A 25,595-nucleotide genomic window follows, 5' to 3' on the forward strand; every position below is an offset into this window, starting at 1 on the left:
TCCTAACTGCCATCAGAAAAACGATTTATAGCGTCTAAAATACCCAAAACACGCAGGCTGATATTTTTTGTCAAATGCAAAACACCAATAAAAATAACTTAAATTGTCCCAAAACTACTTCAAAATGACCTCGGAGATGCTGAGTTTCAGAAGGTCCCGCCCCCTTGTTCGTGACGTCACGCCAGGACGTCTTGCCTTGCTCGAGAATCAAAACAAGATTCGGAGAAGATGCTTTCTTGTTACTCATCCAGTTATGAATAGGATTCAAATAGTTCTGAAGAGGAAAGCATACATTTTTGCAATGTAGCGCCCAAAAAATGCACAAGATGGCGCCCAAGCTCCGTTGGAAATGGGCTGATTTGTGTCAACTAGTATCAAATAGTAGTCTTGGTGCAACACACACAATTCACCATCGTGTTATTTATGTGTTTTCCTTCTAAATTCGCCATCAACACGCTTTGATCCTCTCCTCTTTCATCTAGAACTGCTTCATGTAACAAAGAGGGTCCAGAAAGTGCTTAAGAATGAATGACTCTCTGTGTCTTTGTGTTGTCATATTATTTGTCAACACGAAGTTTTCAGACCAAACAAAGTACCCAAAATGCATTGTGTGTCGCTTTCTCGGTCAGGGTTGTTCCAGACGTGACGTCACGTAGGGGATCGTCATCAACTCAAAAACAAGACTTCCTGAATATTTAGCGAGTCTTAAAACATAAAATATAGCTATATGCGGTGGAATCTTTGTAAAATACACTCAGTAGAATTCATTTGAAGTGATTTTACAAATTATGGACACAAGTTGTCCGGAGGCGTCGGTTGTCCTTGAAGTGACCTTGAGAGTTTTGAAATCAGAATCTGAAAACCTTTATTCGTCCCACAATGGGGACATTTGCAGTCCACAGCAGCAATTTGAAAGGTGAAAGGATAGAAAACAAGATATTCTAAGCATGACAAAATAAAAATGTCAACTGCATACTGTAAATGTGCAAAACATTGTCCATCGTAGCTTCTAGTTTAGCTAACGTCCGTCTGTTGCCCACCTCCTCCAGAGAGTCCGGCGAGCAGCCCAGGACAGAACTGGCCCTCTTGACAAGGCGCTCCAGTCTTGTTCTGTCTCGGGTGGCGATGCTGCCTGACCAGCAGTCAATTCCATAGTGGATGACTGAAGCCACCACAGAGTCATAGAAAAAAGTCTTCAGGAGTGACCCCTGAACCCCAAAAGACCTCAGTTTCCTGAGGAAAAAGAGGCGACTCTGTCCCTTTTTGATTAGGGCATCCGTGTTTGTAGTCCAGTCCAGTTTATGGTTGAGAGTAACACCCAGATACTTGTAGGAGGTCACCCTCACAATGTCTGAACCCTGGATGTTCAACGGTCTGTCCTGCAGAAATCCACTACCAGCTCCTTGGTTTTCTCGGTGTTGATCTGGAGGCACCGCTGCTGGCACCAGTCCACAAAGTCCTTTGTCAGTCCCCTGTATTCCTTATCGTCTCCCTCAATAGCTGAGTCGTCAGAGAACTTCTGAATCCCCCAGTAGATTTGGCTGGATGGTGTTGAGGGCACTGGAGAAATCCAAAGAACGTGATCCTCACCGTGCTCGCAGCATTCTCCAGGTGCAGCAATGCCGAGTGGAGGAGGTAATGAAATGTATTATTATTCATCTGTTTAATTTGCACTTGCAGTTTAAGAATGTCAAGAAAAATGTTTGAAAGCAAGCCTCATCCTCTCGTTCAAATGATGTTGATGGAGGTTGATTTTGTCTTGTAACGTGAAAGAATGTGAAAACATTGTTTGTCACAGTCTTCTGGTCATGATCATGACGCTCAGGGAACATTTTGAGTGACCTTGGCGATCTATAGTACTCGTTTTTTCTCTTCCCGGATCCTACATGGAAAAAGTCGCTTGTTTTGAAAGGCCTCGCGAGATCTGGCAACGAGTGACGGTAATTCCGGCTCTTTTCAAAGAGCCGGTTCTTTTGGCTCAGCTCACTAAAAAGATCCGGCTCTTTTGGCTCTCCAGTTTTTTTTAATTAACTACAAAAAAAAATCATGTAAAATTATGTGGAAAAACACATTACTCATGTAAAAAATACACTATATCGAATATTTTTATTTATATGGCATGTGCACAGAGATCATCCACAAACTTTCACTTTCCCTGTGGTTACTCTGGTCTGATGATCAGCTGTCACTAATTTGCTTTTCATATTAATAATTCTAGCATACCAACTACTATAAAAATATAGTTGAATAATAACAACAGCATAATGTAATAACATTTGTCCACCTGTCTACCCTAACCCCCCTTCTCACGGCTGCGTGCGTCTGTAATTCTCCCCTCCCTCCTCTACCACGGATATCGACCAATCACGTGCGGCTTTAACCGAAGACTGGGGGCAGGGAATAGAGGGGGGAAAGAGTCAGCTCCCATTTTCGGCTCCGGCTCTGTTCGGCTCTAAGAACTTGATCGTTCACGAACGACACATCACTACTGGCAACCCCGGAAGAAAGGCTGGCGTGGCTGTGACGTCACGGGGCAGACTGGGAGGAGCGCGTCCTCTGGGGCGACGCGATGGCGAGCGGCCGCTTTCTGACGCCATAACGCCGACGTCTTGCGTCCGTTTCCGCCGCGCGTCGGCTCGTTTCCCGCTAGCGCCGCGGCGAGCTTAAGCTAATGATGAGCGCGGCCGCCAGGCGCCAGTCGTGCTTCCTTTGCGACCTGCCCCACATGCCGTGGGCCGTCATTTGGGACTTTAGCGAGGCCGTGTGCCGAGGCTGCGTCAACTACGAGGGAGCCGACCGCGTCGAGGCCGTCATCGGCGACGCCCGACAGCTCAAGCGGGCCCGCGGCCTCCACGACGGCCGAGCGGGGAAGTCGCACCCGGCCGAAGGGGAGGCCGCCATTTCGCGCTACCCGCCGAGCGACCGGGCGACGACGACGGCTCGGCTAGTCAACGGTGTCACCAAAGCGGACGAGCCGCCCGAGCTGAACCGGCAAATCCCCCCCGTCCCGAGGCGGGGCGCCGTGGACGCTCCGGTGCCGCCGGCCCACGTCGCCCACCCGCGCCTTCTGGTCAACATGGCGGCGGACAAGGGCAGGGGCGTGCGCGAACTCAAGACAGGTACGATGACGTCACGACCACCGGAAGCCGCCTTGTTGTTGCCTCTCGTGTCGCTCAGCTCTTTGTGATGCAAAAGAACCTTTTTACCACCCACCTCCACCCCCCATTTGTTTAATAATAAAAAAAAAACAGTCACCAAAAAGGTAGCTTTTCGTAGTGATTGAAAGTACTCACGAGAGAATAGTGATGCACAGCCGTGTCAATCATTGGTCTGGTACATGTCATTATGTATATGAAGCTGCCCACTATCTCTCTGTCCCCCGATGAGTGTACAACTTCACCCTCACTGTTAAAGTCCACTTTCTGTTCACAAGGGGTGCTTCTTACTTTGCACTCAGACATTCCAAATGTTCTCAACATTCTCTCAATGTGTTTCTTTTGAGTTATCTTGATCTCTCCTTTACTTTGTTTAAAATCGATACCTAGGAAGTGTCTAAGTGGAGCCATATCTTTCATTTTGAACCTTCTTTTTAGCATGTCTTTTACTTCACTGAGTAGGGTATCGTTACTAGCCGTGATGAGTGAACGCGTCATCCACCCACACGAACAAAATGACCTTTTCATTTTCGGATTCTCTGCAGTACACACAGTGATCAGCATCATTGTGTATAAAACCATTCTTCATGAGGTCATTATTTAGTAACATGGTCCAGTCACGCCCTGACTGCTTTAAGCAATACAGTGAGACCTCAACTTACGAACTTAATTGGTTCCCAGACAGTGTGTAAGGCGAAAAGTGTGTATCTCAAAAAAAAAATCCCATAGGAAACCATTAAAATGGGAATAATCCGTTCCCTGGTTTCCATAAAATATACGTTTCAACTAAATAAGCCTTAAAACTACACACAACATACCTTATTCTATGTATAATAAATGTGCTATTGGATTGTAATGAAAGAAATACACTGCATTGTATCATAAAGTCACTTTATTTACATTTGTGATGGTCATTTATGGCTTCATGGAATGGATTGGATTGGATTGGATTTGCCTTTATTAGTCTCACAGTGGAGAAATTTACATTTCATGTAAATGAATGGCGTTGGAGGTCCGAGGTCAAAGGGAATTGCTGTTTGGAAAGAGTCACATTCCATAAGGACTGTAATTAAAGAAATAAACTGTGCTATAAAATAAAGTCGTTTTATTTACTTTTATGATGGTCATTGATGGCTTGATGGAATGGTGTTGGAGGTCGAGGTCAAAGGGAATTGCTGTTTGGAAAGAGTCACATTCCATAAGGATTGTAATTAAAGAAATAAGCTGTGCTATAAAATAAAGTCGTTTTATTTACTTTTATGATGGTCATTGATGGCTTGATGGAATGGTGTTGGAGGTCGAAGGTCAAAGGGAATTGCTGTTTGGAAAGAGATGCACATTACATGAGGACTGTAATTAAAGAAATAAACTGTGCTGTAAAATAAAGTTTTATTTACCTTTTTGATGGTCGTTGATGGCTTATGGAAGGAGAGTCACCTTCCATAAGGACTGTTGGTAACTTAGTGCTGTTCGGTCGTGTGCTTCCGCCGAAGATCACTCCGCCAGCTGTGGTGGGTGTGTATTATGAAAATAGTGCTTTTTATAAGGTTTAATTTTCATAGATTTGACGTTTGTAAGACGAAAAGTTTGTAAGATAAAGTGTTTGTAAGTTGAGGTCTCACTGTATAGTGATTTGTTGAGCTGAAATACCAAACGTTCTCCTGTTTGTGACGTGATCTCAAAACCTTTAGGTTGCTCCACATTTAATTCACAGTCCATTGGGGCATGGAGATATGCAGTCTTCACATCCATTTGGTGTAGGGTGAGATCTTCTTGCACAGCCACCTGCATCAGTGCTCGAATGGAAGTCATGTTAGCTCTCGGCGAAAATGTCGCTCTGTTGTCTATACCTTCCACTTTACAAGTCACAGATCCATCTGGGTTTTCTTTCACCGTATACACCCAGCGACCTCCCACTGCTTGTTTGACCTTTGGTAGCGGGGTCAGAGTGAAAGTCTTATTTGCTGTGAGGGATTCCATCTCCTCTTCCATTGCAGTAGCCCACATTTGTGACTTTTCAGATTGCATAGCCTCTTTAAAAGTTCTAGGTACACCATAAGTTACCTTTCCTGTAAAAGCCTGGTAAGGTGTCTGCTGAAGCTGCTGATTTTAGCATCTGTTGCGAATTTGAGCGGCCGTTTGTACAGCATCTGTCCATAGTTGCTTGGGAAGGTTACGTTCCAACAGCATGCAATCTAGACATCTCAAATAGTGTTCGCCAACCTCTCTCGGCAGTACCGTAAATAGCTAGTTAGCTAGCTAGGTAGCTAGATAGCCAGCTCGTTTGCTATCTCAAGTGAGCAGAAAGTGCTACTTTACTACTTCTTTCTTTCCTTTCCACCTTGACCTCCATGATCCACTGGTGAAAAGGACATTTTGATTCTCTCCTCTTTTATTTAGAACTGCTTCATGCAACAAAAAGGATGCGGAAAGTGCTACTTTTCTACTTTCTTCTCTCTCCATCGTGACTTTCCAGGTCACTTTATAGCCGAAAGTAACTCAAAGAGATAGATAGATAGATAGATAGATAGATAGATAGATAGATAGATAGATAGATAGATAGATAGATAGATAGATAGATAGATAGATAGATAGATAGATAGATAGATAGATAGATAGATAGATAGATAGATAGATAGATAGATAGATAGATAGATAGATAGATAGATAGATAGCAAATAGAGAGCTAGCTACCTCGATAGCTAATAGCTAGTCAACTAGATAGCAAATGGAGAGCTAGCTAGCTTGATAGCTAATAGCTAGTCAACTAGATAGCAAATGGAGAGCGAGCTAGCTTGATAGCTAATAGCTAGTCAACTAGATAGCAAATGGAGAGCTAGCTAGCTTGATAGCTAATAGCTAGTCAACTAGATAGCAAATGGAGAGCTAGCTAGCTTGATAGCTAATAGCTAGTCAACTAGATAGCAAATGGAGAGCTAGCTAGCGTGATAGCTAATAACTAGTCAACTAGATAGCAAATGCCGAGCTAGCTAGCTTGATAGCTAATAGCTAGTCAACTAGATAGCAAATGCCGAGCTAGCTAGCTTGATAGCTAATAGCTAGTCAACTAGATAGCAAATGGAGAGCTAGCTAGCTTGATAGCTAATAGCTAGTCAACTAGATAGCAAATGGAGAGCTAGCTAGCGTGATAGCTAATAGCTAGTCAACTAGATAGCAAATGCCGAGCTAGCTAGCTTGATAGCTAATAGCTAGTCAACTAGATAGCAAATGCCGAGCTAGCTAGCTTGATAGCTAATAGCTAGTCAACTAGATAGCAAATGCCGAGCTAGCTAGCGTGATAGCTAATAGCTAGTCAACTAGATAGCAAATGGAGAGCTAGCTAGCGTGATAGCTAATAACTAGTCAACTAGATAGCAAATGCCGAGCTAGCTAGCTTGATAGCTAATAGCTAGTCAACTAGATAGCAAATGGAGAGCTAGCTAGCGTGATAGCTAATAGCTAGTCAACTAGATAGCAAATGGAGAGCTAGCTAGCGTGATAGCTAATAGCTAGTCAACTAGATAGCAAATGGAGAGCTAGCTAGCTTGATAGCTAATAGCTAGTCAACTAGATAGCAAATGCCGAGCTAGCTAGCTTGATAGCTAATAGCTAGTCAACTAGATAGCAAATGGAGAGCTAGCTAGCGTGATAGCTAATAGCTAGTCAACTAGATAGCAAATGGAGAGCTAGCTAGCGTGATAGCTAATAACTAGTCAACTAGATAGCAAATGCCGAGCTAGCTAGCTTGATAGCTAATAGCTAGTCAACTAGATAGCAAATGCCGAGCTAGCTAGCTTGATAGCTAATAGCTAGTCAACTAGATAGCAAATGGAGAGCTAGCTAGCGTGATAGCTAATAGCTAGTCAACTAGATAGCAAATGCCGAGCTAGCTAGCTTGATAGCTAATAGCTAGTCAACTAGATAGCAAATGCCGAGCTAGCTAGCTTGATAGCTAATAGCTAGTCAACTAGATAGCAAATAGAGAGCTAGCTAGCTTGATAGCTAATAGCTAGTCAACTAGATAGCAAATAGAGAGCTATGTAGCTTAATAGCTACATGGATAGCCAGCCAGCTCGATAGCAAATAGAGAACTAGCTAGCTAGCTCGATAGCTAGTCAGCTAGATAGCAAATAGAGAGCTAGCTGGATCGATAGATGTGCTGCATTGTTGATGGCCGCTGCGTTTATTTTCAGAGCGGGCGAAGCCCCCGCGCAGCATGAAGAGGAAGGCATCGCCCGAGCCGGAGGGCGAAGGCGACGCCCCCAAGTGCAACGGCGCCGAAGGCCCGCCGTGGTCGGCATCGCCTAACGTGGCGCCGCCCCGCTTCTCGTCGGCCCCGTCCCCCCCCGAGGCCGGCGGGCCGCTCGCTCGCTTGCCTATCGCCGCGCTCATCCTGGCCACGGACAACGGTGGCGGCGCCCTGGCCGCATCGACGGGAGACAGCCCGCTCCGCTGCACGCTGTGCCACCAGCGGCTGGAGGACACGCACTTTGTCCAGTGCCCGTCGGTGGCGTGGCACAAGTTTTGCTTCCCGTGCTCTGGTGCTAGCATCAAGACGCAGGGTGGCGGCATCGGCAGCGAGGTGTACTGCCCCAGCGGGGGGCGCTGCCCCCTGGCCGGCTCCGACCTGCCTTGGGCCTTCATGCAGGGAGAGATCGCCACCATCCTGGCCGCCGACGCCAAAGTGAAGAAGGAGCGAGACTCTTAAGAGCTTAGCCGGACTGCCGCGGGACCGCCGCCGGCCCGCCTTGCTGGACTTGGACTCGCCGCGTGGCTTCTTTTTGCTTTGTCCGCCTTTCTTTTTTGCAGTGATACCTCGCTTTACGAACCCCTTGGCATACAAACTATTTTTCGGGATACACACGAAACTGCCACAATGAGTGATGTGTCGTTCGCGAACGAGCCCGTTCTCCTAACAAGGAAATGGCAGCCGACTGTTTTTGTCCTCTATTCCCTGCCCCCAGTCTTCGGTTAAAGCCACGTGATTGGTCAAGAACGCAGCAGTGGGAAGGGGGAGGTTAAACATTAAATAGATCGGCTCGAGTGAGAAAATGGATAGAAAAGAGTGAAATTTGGACTCGTTTTATTGATAATACAAAGACAGAGTGTAGACTGCAAGGTTAAAATATCCCATCAATAACCCGCACAAGCCATCTGTACGCTTGATGCAAAAAGCTATCAACCCAGCTAAACAATTGACGAGGAACTAGGTAAAATTATCACAGAGAAAGCACTTACAAGGGATCATTCCTCAAGATGGTGGAAGAAGAAGGCTACGTTCCTCATCAAGTGTTTAATGCTGAGGAAAGCGGCCACTCCATTCCATCAAGCCATCAACGACCATCTCAAAGGGCAATTAAACCACTTTATTATACAGTACAGTTTATTTCTTTAATTATAATACCATAGCACATTTATTATACATAAAATGAGGTATGTTTTATGTAGTTTTACGGCTTGGAAAATTAGAAAGTAGAAAATTATGTTTTATGGGGACCTGGGAATGGATTATTTTCATTTTAATGGTTTCCTATGGGAAATGAATTTTTGGGATACACTCTTTTCGCCTTACACACTGTCTGGGAACCAATTAAGTTTGTAAGCCAAGGTATCGCTGGACTTTGATTTGTCTTCACATTGGCTTTGTACTGTTTCGACTCCATCAATGGCAGCAGGCTCTCGGCCAATAAAAACCATGGACCACTCACATTTTGTGTGTCTGTGTGTGTGTGTAGGTCTGTCCCGTCAAGCTTCCACGTCGTGTTTTGAGGCGCCGTGTTACGTTCAGTGATGAGAATTTACCGCCGATCGGCGGATTTCCAATTTTTTCAGACCAAAATGACCACATAAAACTAAATATGTATTCTTGCCTTTTCGCTGTTCATTCCCTGTTTCGGCTTGTGTTGGCGGAAAGCGGCATTTTGATTGGATGATCTTGACTTGGGTGCCGTTGGTGTCGAGACAGGTAAACGCCCCCTTTTGAATAAGCGGACGAGTAAAAAAAAAATCTGATTCGCCTTTGTGGAGAGAACAGGTTCTAATTTGATAGATTGTAATTTGCAATGAAACGAGCGATACCATCGATGTAATAGTCGAATGTCAGTGGCACTATGACAAGCCTCATGCTAACTGTGAGAGGCAGCATAAGCTAATGAGCAGTGTGCAGGCTAGCTAGCAGTAATCTGTATATGTACACGACAAATTGACTTTTATTCTGATAGTTTGGCTAGATTTTTAACACTCAAGAGGAAAAGAAAACCATTCATATTCATGGTGAGTATGATCACAGATATACATATATATGTGTGTGTGTATGTATATATATATATATATATATATACACTCACATTTTGTGTCACAAATGTATATATATTTATATATACATATATATATGTATGTATATATATGTATGTATGTATATGTATGTATGTATATGTATATATATGTATATGTATATATATATGTATGTATATATATATATATATATATATATATATATATATATATATATATATATATATATATATATATATATATATACAGTAAAGTCTCGTTATATCGATATCGGATATATCGATAGTCCCGGTTATATCGATACTATTTCTATGCACGCACGGAGGAAATTACATGCAAACAGGGTCGGATATATCGATAGTCCCGGTTATATCTATATTTTTTCGGACTCCCTTGAATATCGATATGGCTGTGTTTATTCCAACGGCTAACAAGCGGATCTCTCTCGAACAGAAAATGCAGTGAAATACAGTGAGACATCGGTTTACGAACATCAAATTTATGAAAATTAAACCTTGGGATACGCACTACTTTTCGCGATACACACCCACCACGGCTGGCGCAGTGATCTTCGGATCTTCGGCGGAAGCACACGACCAGACAGCGCCCCAGCCGGCGCACCTTTCCACACCCCCACTCTCTGAATTCACACGTCGATCGCCTCCGAGGAGCTTTTTGCAGATAAGATAATTTTACTATTAGGAAATGAATGCAAGATGATCCCCTAATAATCACCGTCGAGGAGAAGAAGGAGATTATTGAGAAACACGAACGAGGTGTGCGCACCGCGGCTGTCATGTGAATCTCAGCCTGACACATCTCTCACACTGTGTGTCACTTCCCTGAGAGTAACTTTCTACGACCATTCTACAAATAAAGAGCCCGGTACCGTCCACCATTGCTACCATCCTTCGCCTAAAAGCTTTACACAAAGGCGTTATTTAGTGTATGCTTTCACGTGACTAATGACACCAAAATTGTCACGTGCGAGTTGACAGCTGGGGCGGGGCCGCCGCTCACGAACTCCGCCAGCCGAAGAAGACACTTCAATTTCATTTCATTTCAACGAGTCGCTGTCACCTCACCAGTGACATGATTACGACGCCTCGCGCCTCACTGTGTCTTGTGCTGGCAAGTCCAAGAGTTTGCTTTGCCCGAGGTGGTTGTTAGCCACGATCACGTAAGTTTGTTGCTTTCTGGTTTCCGACAGGCTGGACGGATCGCCCCGCCCGCTTTCTTTTGTCGCGTTTTATTCCGCGTCCGTGGAATCGTCGGACTCGCGCCTTTTGTTGTAATAAAATCTCTGCCAACACCTACGGGACTCGAAGTGGATGCAGATGACATCGAGGAGCTTGTTGCTGACCATAATGAGGTCATCAACACAGAGAATTTGATTTGCCTTCAAGAGGACAAGCAGAAGCAGGCCATTCAGGAGTTGATATGCAGGCTTTTATTGTACAGTTCCATTCAGAAAAGACTATGAGAATCATCAACATGATGAATGATAATGTGATGCCTCAGTTTCGTAAGATCTTACAAGTCAGAAAGCAACAGGTGTCAATTAAAGGGCAACCGACGTCACTTTTTTGTTTTTTAACTGACATCAGAAAAACGTTTTATAGCATCTAAAATACCCAAAACACGCAGTATGATAATTTTAGTCAAATGCAAAACACTAATAAAAATGAGTTAAAGTGTCCAAAATCTCCAAAAAATTGAGCTGCGAATTGGGCATTTTCAGAAAGTCCCGCCCCCAGTTCGTGACGTCACGCCAAGACGTCTTGCATAGCTGGAGAATCAAAACAATGGCTTCAGATTCGGAGAATATGCTTTCTTGTTACACGTCCAGTGATGAATCTGATTCAAATAGTTCTGAAGAGGAAAGCATACATGTTTGCCATTGATTTAAAGAAGTCCTTCCGTGTCATTTTGAGGCATCTGGACTGCAATGTAACGTTCCACAAAACAGGCAGAAAAATGGCAACCAGCTCCTGTGAGGAATGAATCAGCCTGTTTCTACAGGCTGATACATTCCTTGCACGGAGCTTGGACTCCCTCCGCTGGCGGCTTTTGAATGTAACACAAGGGTTTCAAAAAAAACAGTACAGCAAAATACATTGACGTGATGGAAAGACGCTACAATGCGTCTTTTTTATGGTCAGGAGGCGGTCCTTTTCTGACGTCACGTGAGGACTCGTCACCAACTCAAAAACAAGACTTCCTGAATGTTCAGCGCGAGTCTTAAAACGTAAAATATGCGGTGGAATCTTATTAAAATACGCCAAATAGAAGTCATTTGAAGCGATTTTACAAATTATGGACACAACTTGTCCGGAGACGTCGGTTGTCCTTTAAGAGCCATCAACGACCACCACAAATGTAAATAAAGTGACTTTATTATACAGTGAAGTGTATTTCTTTCATTACAATACAATAGCACATTTATTATACATAGAATAAGGTATGTGGTGTGTAGTTTTAAGGCTTATTTAGTTGAAAATTATATTTTATGGAGACCTGGGAACGGATTATTCTCATTTTAATGGGTTCCTATGAGAATTTTTTGGGGGGATACACACTTTTCGCCTTACACACTCTGTCTGGGAACCAATTAAGTTCGTAAGCCAAGGTCTCACTGTGTATGTAACATAAACCCACCCCCTCCTGTGCACCTGCTGGGTGAGATGCCTGGTCCTAAGTTTATTTTTTTACACGAGTAATTTGTTTTTCACATAATTTTATAGGATTTTTTGTAGTTAGTTAATTTAAGCAACAACAAAAAATAAGTAGCCATTTGGGAGCCAGAAGAGCCGGATCTTTTTAGTGAGCCGAGCCAAAGGAAGCGGCTCTCTGAAAAGAGCCGGAATTCCCATCACTACATAGTAGGGTTGTCAAAGTTGGATTCCGGGCCCATTTCGAGTGTTGCGTTCATTTGCCGCGCCTGTCCGGGATTGTAGCAAAGCTCATTTAGATGACTACCAACTCCATTGTTCTCTTTAAATAATTATTGTGATTAATAATTTGTGCTATAAACAACCGAACGAGTGGTGAGTTGGACAATAGAACGATGTGGTTCGTGGCAACAGTGACAAACAGTGACAAAAGCGTTGTGTTATTTCCTGACAGGCGGTCGGTGGACGACTAAAAAAAATGTGTGACGTCCAGGGTCTTTCCAGGGTCCTTCCTTCCTTCTTCCCTGCCTGCCAGCCCCTCTTATCTTTCCTCGCCGTCGGGATCCCAAACACGCCAGAAAAGGAGCCAAGATCGCTGTCGCAGTCGCGATGATGGTCGGCAAGACGAGCGCCATCGCGGCGGGGGTGTGCGGAGCCATCTTGGTCGGTTATTGCTTTTATTTCGATCGCAAGCGACGCAGCGACCCCAACTTCAAGAACCGGTTGCGCGAACGTGAGTGTTGTCCTTCCACTTCCTTTGATTGGACCGGCAAAGAACCGAGCCGGTGGAGGCCATCCCGACTGGCTTCCGTTTCTCGCTTTTCCGTGACGTCATTTGGCACCAAATGAAAGGCATTTCTTCTTGTTTTTATTCCCCCGCTTCCATCATATTCATAAATAATAATAAGAATAGCGATACATACATATGTATCTACCTACATACATACAATCCATCCATCCATTTTCCGTACCGCTTATTCCTCATTAGGGTCGCGGGGGGTGCTGGAGCCTACCTCAGCTGTCTTCGGGCACGAGGCGGGGGACACCCCGAATTGGTTGCCAGCAAATCGCAGGGCACACAAAGACATACAACAGTCACTCTCACACTCACACCTAGGGACAATTTGGAGTGTTCAATCTGCCTGCCATGCATGTTTTTGGAGTGTGGGAGGAAACCGGAGGACCCGGAGAAAACCCACGCGGGCCCGGGGAGAACATGCAAACGGGACACGAACCGGCGACCTCTGCACTGTGAAGCCGGTGTGCTAACCACTCGACTACCGCCCATACATACAATTATTATACATAATATTTTAAAAAAATCAAAACAAAGTATCAAATAGGTTCAAATGGAGTATATAATTAACAACATAATTATATAAACATAAGCTCTCGATTTGCTATCTATCAAGCTAGCTAGCTCTCTATTTGCTATCTAGCTGGCTAGCTTTCTAGCTAGCTAGCTCTCTACTTACTATCTAGCCAGCTAGCTCTCTATTTGATATCTAGCTGGCTAGCTAGTTAGCTAGCTAGATCTCTATTTAGTATCTAGCTGGCTAACTATCCAGCTAGCTAGCTCTCTCTTTACTATCTAGCTGGTTAGCTATCTATCGAGATCTCTATTTAGTATCTAGCTGGCTAACTATCCAGCTAGCTAGCTCTCTCTTTACTATCTAGCTGGTTAGCTATCTATCGAGCTGGCTAGCATTCTATTTGCTATCGAGCTGGCTAACTGTCTATCGAATAATAATAATAATCAATTTCCTTTCTAAGCGCCTCTCAAAAGTCTCAAGGTCACTTTACAGTCACAGAATACATTTTTCTGTGGGTGAGCAGTGGCAGCCACACGCGCCAGCGTCCACTCAACCCGGAATAACTCAAATAGATAGAAAGCTAGCGAGCTAGCTATCTACTAGCCATCTGGCCAGCCAGCCAGATAACCACTAATCATCCATCAGCTAGCCAGCTACCTTTCTATTTATTGGATTAATAATCATAAGAATCATAATAATAATCCATTTCATTACTAAGCGCCTTTCAAAACTCTCAAGGTCACCTTACAGTCGCAGAATAAGTTTTTTTGTGGGTGAGCAGCGGCAGCCACATGCACCAGCGTTCACTCAACTCGGAAGTAGCTCAAATAGATAGAAAGTTAGCTAGCTAACAGATAGCTAATAGATAGCCAGATAGAAAGTTAGCTAACTAGCTAGATAGCCATATAGCTAATAAATAGACAACTACATAGCTAGCTAGCTAGACAGATGGCTAGTAGCTATCTACTAGCCATCTGTCCAGCCAGCCGGCTAGCCATTAACCATCCATCAGCTAGACAGCTAGCTTTCTATTTATTTCAGTATCTAATAGATAGCTAATGTTAGATGTTTACTATTAGTAGGAGTTAGGAGTAGTTGGCAGGTATATTTAAAAAAAAGCTTAACTCTAGCCTTATGTCAACTAGCTGGCTATTAGCTAGCGAGCTAGTTTTCTATCTATGAGTTACTTCTGAATTGAGCAAAGGCTGGTGCATGTGGCTGCCGCTGCTCACCCACAGAAAAACCTATTCTGCGACTGTAAAGTGACCTTGAGAGTTTTGAAAGGCCCTTAGAAATGAAATTTATTATTATTATTATTATTAGTAGTAGTAGTAGTAGTATCAGACCATTGTCATCAAATGGTATGGTTTTTGCTTTGTTGAATGTTGCTGTGCCATTTTGTGTTTGGGAGCCTTTTCCTGAGCAAGTTGCTTGTAGCCACAAAGGGACAAAAGTCTTCTTGTGCCGGTTCCAAGCTCGGATAAATACAGAGGGTTGTGTCAGGAAGGGCATCCGACGTAAAAGCTTGGCCAAAACAAACATGCGGATCAAACCTCTAAAGATGGAGGCCACTGATTCGCTGTGGCGACCCCTTGAAGGGAAAAGCCCAAAGGAAAAGAAGTACAGTGAGACCTCAACTTACGAACTTAATTGGTTCCCAGACAGAGTGTGTAAGGCGAAAAGTGTGTATCTAAAAAAAAAATTCCCATAGTAAACCATTAAAATGGAAATAATCCGTTCCCGGGTTTCCATAAAAGATAGTTTTTAACTAAATAAGCCTTAAAACTACACACAGCATACCTTATTCTACGTATAATAAATGTGCTATTGTATTGTAATGAAAGAAATACACTGCATTGTATCATAAAGTCACAAAGAGAGGAACATTACATGAGGACTGTAATTAAAGAGATGAACTGTGCTGTAAAATAAAGTTTTATTTACCTTTTTGATGGTCGTTGATGGCTTATGGAAGGAGAGTCACCTTCCATAAGGACTGTTGGTAACTTAACCTCTGGTGTGGCTTCTCTTCTTTTTTCTTTGGAGACTCCTCATCATTTTTGCAGATTAAAAACCTCTTAATTGACACCTGTTGCTTTCTGACTTGTAAGGTCTTACGAAGCTGAGGCATCACATTATCGTTCATCATGTTGATGATTGTCATAGCCACAGTCTTTTCTGGATGGAACTGTTCGGTAAAAGCCTGCACATCATTCCACTTTGCCAACATTGCCTTGGTGAGCTCACTTGATGCTGCAGCCATCTCCTCCTCAGATGTTCTGTTACTGGCTTTAAAATCCTCAATAAGCGCCAAACTTCCAGGTTGGCGCATGGCGATATCGGCGTGAATTAGCCGTGCTTTCTCGCATAAAATAGCTTTACTCACGCTGTCGCCGGATAGCTGCTTTTCATTAATCCAAATTAACAGAAGTTTTTCAACTTCTTCGATTGGCCGAGACTGTCGCTTTGAGAGCACGGAAACACCTTTTGCAACAGACGCACCTTTGATGGCTTCTTTGTTTCGGAGAATGGGAGCAATGGTTGACTTAGCATAGCCGTGCTCGGCCACTAAATCACACAAACGCTCACCTCGTTCGTGTTTTTCAATTATCTCCTTCTTCTCAGCGACGGTGATTTTATTTTGTGTCTTCTTGGGCTGAAAACGAGCCTGTGGTGGTTTTTTTTGGTCCCATCATAGTAAAATTATCAGCAAAAAGCTCCACGGAGGCGATAGACGTGTGCATTCTATGAGAGGGGGTGTGGAAAGTAGCGCCGGCTGGAGCGCTGTTCGGTCGTGTGCTTCCGCCGAAGATCACTCCGCCAGCCGTGGTGGGTGTGTATTATGAAAATAGTGCTTATTATAAGGTTTAATTTTCATAAATGCGACATTGTTCAGACGAAAAGTTTGTAAGATAAGGTGTTTGTAAGATGAGGTCTCACTGTAGTAGTAAGTAGTATTATCATTTCCTAGCTATGCTAGAAATGGGGGCAGATGTACAAAATACAATGCAAAACATACATGTTGATTCATGTAGCGCTTTAACAACAGCTGAAGCTATAACAAAGCGCTAACATGGACAAAAGGCAAATGCTGCTTAGTCGTGGAAGGGGAAAAACATTGCTAGAGGTCGAACCAGTGCTTTATCGGCACCCCTGCAAGAAAAATGTTGGTTGAAATGGTTTTTTTGGGGGTCGATAGCTTAGATTGCAGTCGAAAAACTCATCCAGTGAAGTAAAGTGACAATGAGAGTTTTGAAAGGCGCTTAGAAATGAAATGCATTATTATTTTTATTATTGTTGTTTTTGTTTTTGTTGTTAGTAGTAGTAGTAGTAGTAGTAGTAGTAGTAGTAGTAGTAGTATCATTTGCTATCTGTTAGCTATCTGGCTGGCTGACTAGCGAGCTATCCACTATCTAGCTGAGTATCTCTGTTGGCTAACGATTGGCTGGCTAGCTAGCTTTCTATCTATTTGAGTTACTTCCGGGTTGAGTGAATGCTGGCGCGTGTGGCTGCCACTGCTCACCCACAGAAAAAGAACCAGAAAGTCCTTTTTCGGTCCTATTTGCTATCTATTAGCTAGCTACCTAGCTGGCTATCTATTTGCTATCCATTTGCTCTATGTTTGCTATCCATTTACTATCTAGCTAGCTACCCAGCTGGCTATCCATTTGCTATTTATTTGCTATCTAGCTAGCTACCTAGCTACCTATCTATTTGCTATCTATTACCTAACTGGCTATCTATTTTCTATCCATTTGCTATCTAGTAAGCTACCTAGCTGGCTATACATTTGCTATCCATTAGCTAGCTACCTAGCTGGCTATCTATTAGCGAGCTACCTAGCTGGCTATCCATTTGCTATTTATTTGCTATCTAGTTAGCTACTTATCTATTTGCTATCCATTTGTTATCTTTTCGCTATCTATTAGCTAGCTAACTTGCTGGCTATCCATTTACTATCTATTAGCTATCTACCGAGCTGGCGAACTATTTGCTATCCATTTGCTATCGATCTGTTAGCTAGCTCGCTCGCTTTTCCATCTATTTGAGTTACTTTCAGGTTGAGTGAACGCTGGCGCATGCGGCTGCCGCTGCTCACCCAACAGAAAAACTGATCCTGTGACTGTAAAGTGTCCTTGAGAGTTTAGAAAGGCGCTTAGAAATGTTCATTATTATTATTATCCATGAGCTTTGTAAGCGCCGTTGAATGTGAACTACCAATCGACATCCAAAAGCCAACTTCATCAAAGCCACAAAACTACAGTTTCATATGTCGCATCCCCCAACATGGAATGAGTCCCAAGTGGGCGTCCTTCCTGTTTCCTGTGGTTTTTCTTTCAGGGCGGAGGAAGCAGAAGGTGGCCAAAGAGCGAGCCGGCATGGCCAAGGTGACTTTTGCTTTCCTCGCCGGCATTCTCGCCAACGCCTAAAACTTTATTTGAACCGCGAGCAGCTTCCGGACCTGAAAGACTCAGAGGCCGTGCAGAAGTTCTTCCTGGAGGAGATCCAGCTGGGGGAGGAGCTTCTGGCCACAGGTAAGAGCCAGGCCACGCCCACTCGGGCGCAACTTTGCCAGTCGGTTCCACGCCGCCTTTTTGTTTCAGGCGACTACGAAAAGGGTGTTGACCACCTGACCAACGCCATCGCCGTGTGCGGGCAGCCCCAGCAGCTCCTGCAGGTCCTGCAGCAAACGCTGCCGCCGCCCGTCTTCCAGATGCTCCTCACCAAGCTGCCCAGCATCAGCCAGGTGGGCGACGCCTCCGCCCGGCGTCCCGGTTGCCTTGGCGACCTTGACCCATCCGTCTGACCTTTCTGCTGTTTTATGCGCCTTTTAGCGGATTGTGAGCGCGCAGAGTCTGAGCGAGGACGACGTCGAGTGAAGGCGGCCGTCCCAGTCTTGCTTCCCCCCTCCCCCACCGACTGGACGCCGACTGGACGCAGACGTGACCCTTTCTCTTTTTAGTCTGTCTGCTTTTCTTGTTTTTGGTCTTCCCGAAGGGCAAAAGTAAAGGCGGGATCAAACGTTGGTCTTTTGTGACTGGATTTTTGCGATCTGAAACGGCGCGGAGACCGCTTGCCTGGCCCAGGGTCTTTATTAATAATAATAATAATAATACATTTCGTGCCTTTCAAAACTCTCAAGGACACTTTAGTCACGGGATATTTTTTTTGCGGGTGAGCAGCGGCAGCCACACGCGCCAGCGTTCACTCAAACCGAAAGTAATTCGAAGAGAAAGATAAGATTGCTAGCTAGTCCTTCACTCTACCCGGATGTTATTCAGATAGAAAGCTAGCTAATAGATAGCTAAGTAACTCGGATAGAAAGATAGCTAACAGCTAGCTAGCTAGGCATTCACTCAACCCGGGAGTAACTCGAATAGAAAGCTTGCTAGCTAATATATAGCTAACAGATAGCTCGCTAGGCCGGGAAGTAACCGAGATCGAAAGCTAGCTAGCTAATTGGCAGCTAATAGACAGCTAAGTAACTCGGATAGAAAGATAGCTAACAGATAGCTAGCTAGGCATTCACTCAACCCGGGAGTAACGCGGATAGAAAGCTTGCTAGCTAATATATAGCGAACAGATAGCTAGCTAGGCCGTCACTCAACCTGGAAGTAACCGAGATCGAAAGCTAGCTAGCTAATAGGCAGCTAATAGACAGCTAAGTAACTCGGATAGAAAGATAGCTAACAGATGGCTAGCTAGGCTTTGACTCAACCCGGGAGTAACTCGGATAGAAAGCTTGCTAGCTAATATATAGCTAACAGATAGCTAGCTAGGCCGTCACTCAACCTGGAAGTAACCGAGATCGAAAGCTAGCTAGCTAATAGGCAGCTAATAGACAGCTAAGTAACTCGGATAGAAAGATAGCTAACAGATAGCTAGCTAGGCATTCACTCAACCCGGGAGTAACTCGGATAGAAAGCTTGCTAGCTAATAGATAGCTAGCTAGGCCGTCACTCAACCTGGAAGTAACCGAGATGGAAAGCTAGCTAGCTAATAGGCAGCTAATAGACAGCTAAGTAACTCGGATAGAAAGATAGCTAACAGATGGCTAGCTAGGCATTCACTCAACCCGGGAGTAACTCAGATAGAAAGCTTGCTAGCTAATATATAGCTAACAGATAGCTAGCTAGGCCGTCACTCAACCTGGAAGTAACCGAGATCGAAAGCTAGCTAGCTAATTGGCAGCTAATAGACAGCTAAGTAACTCGGATAGAAAGATAGCTAGCTAGGCATTCACTCAACCCGGGAGTAACTCAGATAGAAAGCTTGCTAGCTAATATATAGCTAACAGATAGCTAGCTAGGCCGTCACTCAACCTGGAAGTAACCGAGATCGAAAGCTAGCTAGCTAATTGGCAGCTAATAGACAGCTAAGTAACTCGGATAGAAAGATAGCTAACAGATAGCTAGCTAGGCATTCACTCAACCCAGGAGTAACTCGGATAGAAAGCTTGCTAGCTAATAGATAGCTAACAGATAGCTAGCTAGGCCGTCACTCAACCTGGAAGTAACCGAGATCGAAAGCTAGCTAGCTAATTGGCAGCTAATAAGACAGCTAAGTAACTCGGATAGAAAGATAGCTAACAGATAGCTAGCTAGGCATTCACTCAACCCGGGAGTAACTCGGATAGAAAGCTTGCTAGCTAATATATAGCTAACAGATAGCTAGCTAGGCCGTCAGTCAACCTGGAAGTAACTGAGATTGAAAGCTAGCTAGCTAATAGACAGCTAATAGACAGCTAAGTAACTCGGATAGAAAGATAGTTAACAGATAGCTAGCTAGGCATTCACTCAACCCAGGAGTAACTCGGATAGAAAGCTTGCTAGCTAATAGATAGCTAACAGATAGCTAGCTAGGCCGTCACTCAACCTGGAAGTAACCGAGATCGAAAGCTAGCTAGCTAATTGGCAGCTAATAAGACAGCTAAGTAACTCGGATAGAAAGATAGCTAACAGATAGCTAGCTAGGCATTCACTCAACCCGGGAGTAACTCTGATAGAAAGCTTGCTAGCTAATAGATAGCTAGCTAGGCCGTCACTCAACCTGGAAGTAACCGAGATTGAAAGCTAGCTAGCTAATAGGCAGCTAATAGACAGCTAAGTAACTCGGATAGAAAGATAGCTAACAGATGGCTAGCTAGGCATTCACTCAACCCGGGAGTAACTCGGATAGAAAGCTTGCTAGCTAATATATAGCTAACAGATAGCTAGCTAGGCCGTCACTCAACCTGGAAGTAACCGAGATCGAAAGCTAGCTAGCTAATTGGCAGCTAATAGACAGCTAAGTAACTCTGATAGAAAGATAGCTAACAGATAGCTAGCTAGGCATTCACTCAACCCGGGAGTAACTCTGATAGAAAGCTTGCTAGCTAATATATAGCTAACAGATAGCTAGCTAGGCCGTCACTCAACCTGGAAGTAACCGAGATTGAAAGCTAGCTAGCTAATAGACAGCTAATAGATAGCTAGGTAACTGATAGAAAGATAGCTAGCTAATGGATAGCTAACAGATGGCTAGCAATGCCTTTTATTCAGACCCCCCCCCTGTGAAACAGCCGTTTGAGTCTTGGAAAGGAAAAGCTTTTATTTGCACGGATGGACTTCAAAGTAAAAGCGCTTTGTCGGCAAAATGGTCCTTCAGTCGGAGTCGGGCGGAGGGGCGTAGTCCAAGTCGCCACCGTCGTCGCTGTCGTGGATCAAGCTGTCATCGGAGTCGCCAACGTCGCCTGGAAAGCTTTCGCTCGTTACCATGGAAACACGCCCGCCTGCTCTCTTGGGGTGTTTGTATTGCTGATGGTGAAGATGATTTTTCCTGCAGGGGGGAGCACACGGACGCCATGACGCCCTTTGATCAGCGGACGAATCCCCCCCACGCACCTGTAGCAGTCGGCGCCGTAAGGACACGGTGGGCGCTCTCCCTCCGCAGGCTCGTAGTCCAAGTCTGCGGGGTGGCTACACTCCTGGAAGTGGAGGGGGTTCCGTCTGGGTGGGGGGAAAGGGGGGGATTGAAGGCCGGCACGCTCCACCGGGACCGCCCAGCAGGAGGCGGCGCTGAGCAACCTGTAGCAGCGCCGTCCGTAAGGGCAGGCGCTTCGTTGCCCGGAGGCCACGCCCACATCCTGCCCAGTGCGTTGGCCTTCCTCCACGTTGGCGTCCTGCTGCGACTCGAGTTCACGTCCGTCCTGCGTCTGTCCCCTCTGGACTTTTGTCCTCTGGTCCTCGCGCCGGCTTTTCTCGTCAGCTGCCACGGCACAAAATTGAAACAGACGCGGCGTCGTTGTGGCAACGCCCACATCTCGCTGGACCAATTGGGAGGCCGGGTTGAGTGATGACCTCGCTAGCTATCTGTTAGCTATCTATTAGCTAGCCAGCTAGCTTTCTATCAGAGTTACTTGTGGGTTGAGTGAAGGCCTAGCTAGCTATCTATTAGCTAGCTAGCTTTCTATCCAAATTACTTAGCTATCTATTAGCTGTCTCTTAACAAGCTAGCTTTCTATCTGTGTTATTTCCAGGCTGAGTGAAAGCCTACCTTGCTATGTGTTAGCTATCTATTAGCTAACTAGCTTTCTATCAGAGTATATATATATAATAATAATATGATAATTTTATCTTTCATGTCATCATGATTGTATTATAGCTAGCTAGCTAGATATTTGAGTCAGGAAACATTATCCAGTTAGCTTGCTATCTATTAGCTAGCTATCTAGCATTCTATTAGTTAGCTAGCTAGCGTTCTATCTATTTGAGTTATTTCCAGGTTGAGTGAACGCTGGCGCATGTGGCTGCCGCTGCTCACCCACAGAAAAACCTATCCTGTGATTGTGAAGTGACCTTGAGAGTACTGAAAGGCGCTTTGAAATGAAATGGATTCTGATTATTATTAAAACAAAAAAGGGGCGGGGTCTGTTACCTTGGCAACCGGGGGAGGCGGACGTTTGGACCGCCGCCATCATCCACGAAGGTAAACGCCGCCGTTTCTTGGCTGCCGGGCGCTTTGTCACTTCCTGCGTGTTGAACGTCTCGCCGGCTAACGGCGCCAGCCGAGCGGACACCACTGACTGGTCGCCTCCAGGGGGGGAGGTGCTTCTCTGGTGGGAAACGGCCTCGCCGGGGGGCTCCTCCCGCATCGCTCCGGGCCTGCAGGCAGCGCGGACGCCCCTTTAACGGCGCTTCAACGGCGCTTCAACGGGATGCGGGCGGGCCTACCCGAGGGGGCTGCCGACCAGCGCCGCCGCCACTCGAAACATGAGCCGTCCCGGCAGGAGGGAAACGATGTCGCCCGGGACCAGCGGGCACCAAGTGTCTTTCTGAAGGGGGCGGGGCTTGTCGCTCAGCGACGACTGCAGGAAGCATGGGTTCCAGTGGGTCTGAACGCACGGCGACCGGCAGATTTGGCTTTTTGTTCCGGGACGGGGCCGCAAACCCCCGTTTGGAGACCCCGTTTGAAGCGACGGCGGCGACTCACCGGCTTGAGGCGCAGTCGTCCGTCTCGGTTGTCCAGCAGGCCGTGATTTCTGGACACTCGCTTGTCGCTCACCTAACGTGTTGCACGTTAGCACAAAGGAAAATCAAAAGGAGCGGCTCTTTTTATGGACGTCCAGCCGGCCGGCCAAAATTGCGACTCACTCGGAGGAAAGGCCCCCGGCCCAGGATGGTCTCCCCCGGCGGAAGCTGGATGGCCTCGCCGCCGTCCACGGGGATCAGCTCGAAGGCCGACATCGGAGGGCTGTCGGAAGCCACGTTGAGTCGAAACGCGGAGTCATAACGCGGAGTCATAACTTGGGAGTCAAAACGTCGAGTCAAATCGCGGAGTCAAAACGTAGAGAGAAATCTTCGAGTCAAAACGTTGGATTAAATCTTCGAGTCAAAACGCGGAGTCAAATCTTCCGAGTCAAAACGCCGAAGTGCAGCCGTGTCGCAAAAAAGGGAGGTCCTCTTTTTTTATTTCACGACTAAGCAAGAAGGTATCCGACAAACAACTCAACAATGAAAATATTGACATGGCGCCGAACGGGGCACTTCCGTGTTGGAGAGCGCATGCGCACACCCGCTCGCCCGTGTCCTTTTCTTATTTTAAAGTGTTTTTTACGTTTAACTTTCGACACGACTTGCTAATTGTGTCACCCCCGTCACTCCCTACCCTAAAAGTATTTTTTTTAATGTTTAATGTGTGTTTCGTATCGATCGGGACTTCTTCGGCAGCTTCTGTCATACGCATGCGCGGTCGAGGTGAGGGCGTGTGGGTTTTGACGAACGTCAAAAACCTACGGCGGCCATACGGTGACGCCGCTGTGGTTCACACTTGTTTTTCCGTCATGTCCGGTTCAGGTTTTCCCGTGTGGTCAAACGGGCCTCGGAGCTGCTCAGCTGCTGTTTTGTTTTTTTAAGGTCTCCGTCACATCTTCCAAACTTTGAATCCGACGAGAGGACGCGCACTTGGGGTGAGTTGTGCTCTTTCTGTTGATTTGATGACGACTGCGGCGACTTGGCAAATTGGGCCGCGTTTCGAACCGTGAGAATGTGGGGGTCGACTGTCATGTATTCTGTTCATTGCAGGTAGCCCCAAAGTTCTTCCTTTTTGTAATAATAATCATAATAATAAGCCATTAAATCACTTTTTCTGTAGGTGAGCAGCGGCAACCACACGGGCCAGCGTTCACTCAACCCAGAAGTAACTCAAATAGATAGAAAGCTAGCTAGCTAGCTAATAGATAGCCACCAGATAGCTAGCTAATAGATAGCTAAGTTTGTTGTCATTGATGGTGCCCAGTCACTTTTTTTAGAACAGGCTACAGTCACTATCTCTGACTCATCTAGCTAATTGTTTGCTGTGTCTTTCGGTGTCGCCGCCGCAGGAGGTCCAGCTGTTGGTCATGAGCCGCCCTCGCCGCCTGGACTTTGCGCAGATCCTTCCCCCAGAGATGAGCCTGAGGATCTTCTCGGAGCTGGACGCCGTGAGTCTGTGCCGCGCCTCGGCAACCTGCCGCCTGTGGAACGCCCTGATCGGCGGCAGCCAGCAGCTGTGGAGGACGCAATGCCGGGCCATCGTCACGCTCTGCGGACGGGAGCTGGACGCCGACCGCCGCAGCGGATTCTCCTGGAAGGTCCGTTTCGGCGCCGGCCCCCGTCGGTCACGGGAAGGGTTTTTGAAAGGAACCCCATTTGTGTGGCGCGCAGGAGTCGCTGGCCAGGAACTATGTCCGCAGCCGCCTCAAGTTGGACTGGCTGCGCGGTCGCTATAGCAACCTGGCATCGGCCGGCGAGCTACCGGGCAGGAAGATGGTTCCCATGGACGTGGAAACCTGGGGGGAAATCCTGCAGGCCGAGCTGGACCGATGACCACGTCGCCATCAGCGCCAATGGAGCCTTTCTCGCCCGATCGGACTCGCTTTACCGTTTTGGACACGAGAGCGACCGTCAAGGACAAAGTGCCATCCCATCGTTTTTCGGCCATTTCCGGCCCCCTCGCTTTCCACACAGAGTCATACATCGGATTACGAACGCTTTAGCTAACAAGCTTTTCGCTTTACAAACAATAAATTCGCAAGAATATAATCTTGGCATCCAAACTAGTTTTCGGCGGACGAACCAAACCACACCCTCACACCCTTTTCTTTGAGTGCAGATGTGGTTTGTTATTGAGTGGAGTACTTTTGCGATTATGGGAGCAAAAAAGACCCCACTAAAGGCTAGTAAAAGGATACCTGTTAGCATGTTTAGGTAGCAGATATTATGGTCTGTCTCTGTGGTAATGCTCATGTTTTGTTAGTGCAGTGCTAAAATTGTTCAAACACTATGCTTATATAATGCTAATATTATCGTAGCATTATTTTAAATTTATTATCCTATAATGCGCAGGGAGTTTGGTGCAAACATTTTATTTATTAGTTTTATTGTTCTAATGTTGTCTGACCACTGTGTTACCATAGTGATAATGTATTGCTAAATTCTAGCTGTCAATAAAATGCTATGTCAATATATGCTAATTTTATCTTTCATGTCATCGTGATTGTATTATAGCTAGCTAGATAGATATTTGAGTCAGGAAACATATTATCTATCTAGTTAGCTTGCTATCTATTAGCTAGCTATCTAGCATTGTATCTTTTTGAGTTATTCCGGGTTGAGTGAATGCTGGCGCATGTGGCTGCCGCT

At 45.6% G+C, this 25,595-nt stretch overlaps 4 protein-coding genes across 4 annotated transcripts; 3 read left to right on the forward strand and 1 right to left on the reverse strand.

Annotated features, from left to right (window-relative positions):
• Positions 1-448: 448 nt before the first annotated feature.
• LOC148892115 (interferon regulatory factor 2-binding protein 2-A-like) lies at positions 449-8,862 on the forward strand. The gene is made up of 2 exons (XM_089006915.1): positions 449-3,119; positions 7,349-8,862. The coding sequence occupies exons 1-2, from the start codon at positions 2,672-2,674 to the stop codon at positions 7,861-7,863; spliced, it is 963 nt and encodes a 320-aa protein (XP_088863041.1). The 5' UTR covers positions 449-2,671; the 3' UTR covers positions 7,864-8,862.
• Positions 8,863-12,634: 3,772 nt separating this feature from the next.
• On the forward strand, positions 12,635-18,460 carry tomm20b (translocase of outer mitochondrial membrane 20b). The gene is made up of 5 exons (XM_089006922.1): positions 12,635-12,854; positions 17,776-17,822; positions 17,888-17,969; positions 18,039-18,181; positions 18,270-18,460. Exons 1-5 carry the CDS (start codon positions 12,731-12,733, stop codon positions 18,312-18,314), a joined length of 441 nt encoding a protein of 146 aa, XP_088863048.1. The 5' UTR covers positions 12,635-12,730; the 3' UTR covers positions 18,315-18,460.
• A 2,544-nt stretch (positions 18,461-21,004) lies between these two features.
• On the reverse strand, positions 21,005-23,402 carry aplf (aprataxin and PNKP like factor). The gene is made up of 7 exons (XM_089006913.1): positions 23,067-23,402; positions 22,906-22,977; positions 22,647-22,807; positions 22,351-22,577; positions 21,501-21,681; positions 21,318-21,422; positions 21,005-21,252 (listed from the first exon to the last, which is right to left on the reverse strand). The coding sequence occupies exons 1-7, from the start codon at positions 23,214-23,216 to the stop codon at positions 21,078-21,080; spliced, it is 1,071 nt and encodes a 356-aa protein (XP_088863039.1). The 5' UTR covers positions 23,217-23,402; the 3' UTR covers positions 21,005-21,077.
• A 271-nt stretch (positions 23,403-23,673) lies between these two features.
• fbxo48 (F-box protein 48) lies at positions 23,674-25,439 on the forward strand. Its single transcript, XM_089006923.1, has 3 exons — positions 23,674-23,881; positions 24,296-24,544; positions 24,618-25,439. The coding sequence occupies exons 2-3, from the start codon at positions 24,314-24,316 to the stop codon at positions 24,777-24,779; spliced, it is 393 nt and encodes a 130-aa protein (XP_088863049.1). The 5' UTR covers positions 23,674-23,881; positions 24,296-24,313; the 3' UTR covers positions 24,780-25,439.
• The last annotated feature ends 156 nt before the right edge of the window (positions 25,440-25,595 follow it).

Source organism: Hippocampus bargibanti, linkage group LG10 (genome assembly GCF_051943395.1).
Source record: "Hippocampus bargibanti isolate YZ-2025 linkage group LG10, ASM5194339v1, whole genome shotgun sequence".
NCBI lineage: Eukaryota > Metazoa > Chordata > Actinopteri > Syngnathiformes > Syngnathidae > Hippocampus > Hippocampus bargibanti.

Coding starts and splice junctions, on each gene's coding strand:
- fbxo48 (XM_089006923.1), top strand. CDS start 24,314: ATGAGCCGCCCTCGCCGCCTGGACTTTGCGCAGATCCTTCCCCCAGAG. Junction 24,545..24,617: donor GCAGCGGATTCTCCTGGAAG/GTCCGTTTCGGC, acceptor TGTGGCGCGCAG/GAGTCGCTGGCCAGGAACTA.
- tomm20b (XM_089006922.1), top strand. CDS start 12,731: ATGATGGTCGGCAAGACGAGCGCCATCGCGGCGGGGGTGTGCGGAGCC. Junction 12,855..17,775: donor CAAGAACCGGTTGCGCGAAC/GTGAGTGTTGTC, acceptor TTTTTCTTTCAG/GGCGGAGGAAGCAGAAGGTG. Junction 17,970..18,038: donor GGAGGAGCTTCTGGCCACAG/GTAAGAGCCAGG, acceptor TTTTTGTTTCAG/GCGACTACGAAAAGGGTGTT.
- LOC148892115 (XM_089006915.1), top strand. CDS start 2,672: ATGATGAGCGCGGCCGCCAGGCGCCAGTCGTGCTTCCTTTGCGACCTG. Junction 3,120..7,348: donor CGTGCGCGAACTCAAGACAG/GTACGATGACGT, acceptor GTTTATTTTCAG/AGCGGGCGAAGCCCCCGCGC.
- aplf (XM_089006913.1), bottom strand. CDS start 23,216: ATGACTCCGCGTTATGACTCCGCGTTTCGACTCAACGTGGCTTCCGAC. Junction 22,578..22,646: donor CTGGTCGGCAGCCCCCTCGG/GTAGGCCCGCCC, acceptor CGCTGCCTGCAG/GCCCGGAGCGATGCGGGAGG. Junction 21,682..22,350: donor CGCCTCCCCCGGTTGCCAAG/GTAACAGACCCC, acceptor GTGCCGTGGCAG/CTGACGAGAAAAGCCGGCGC.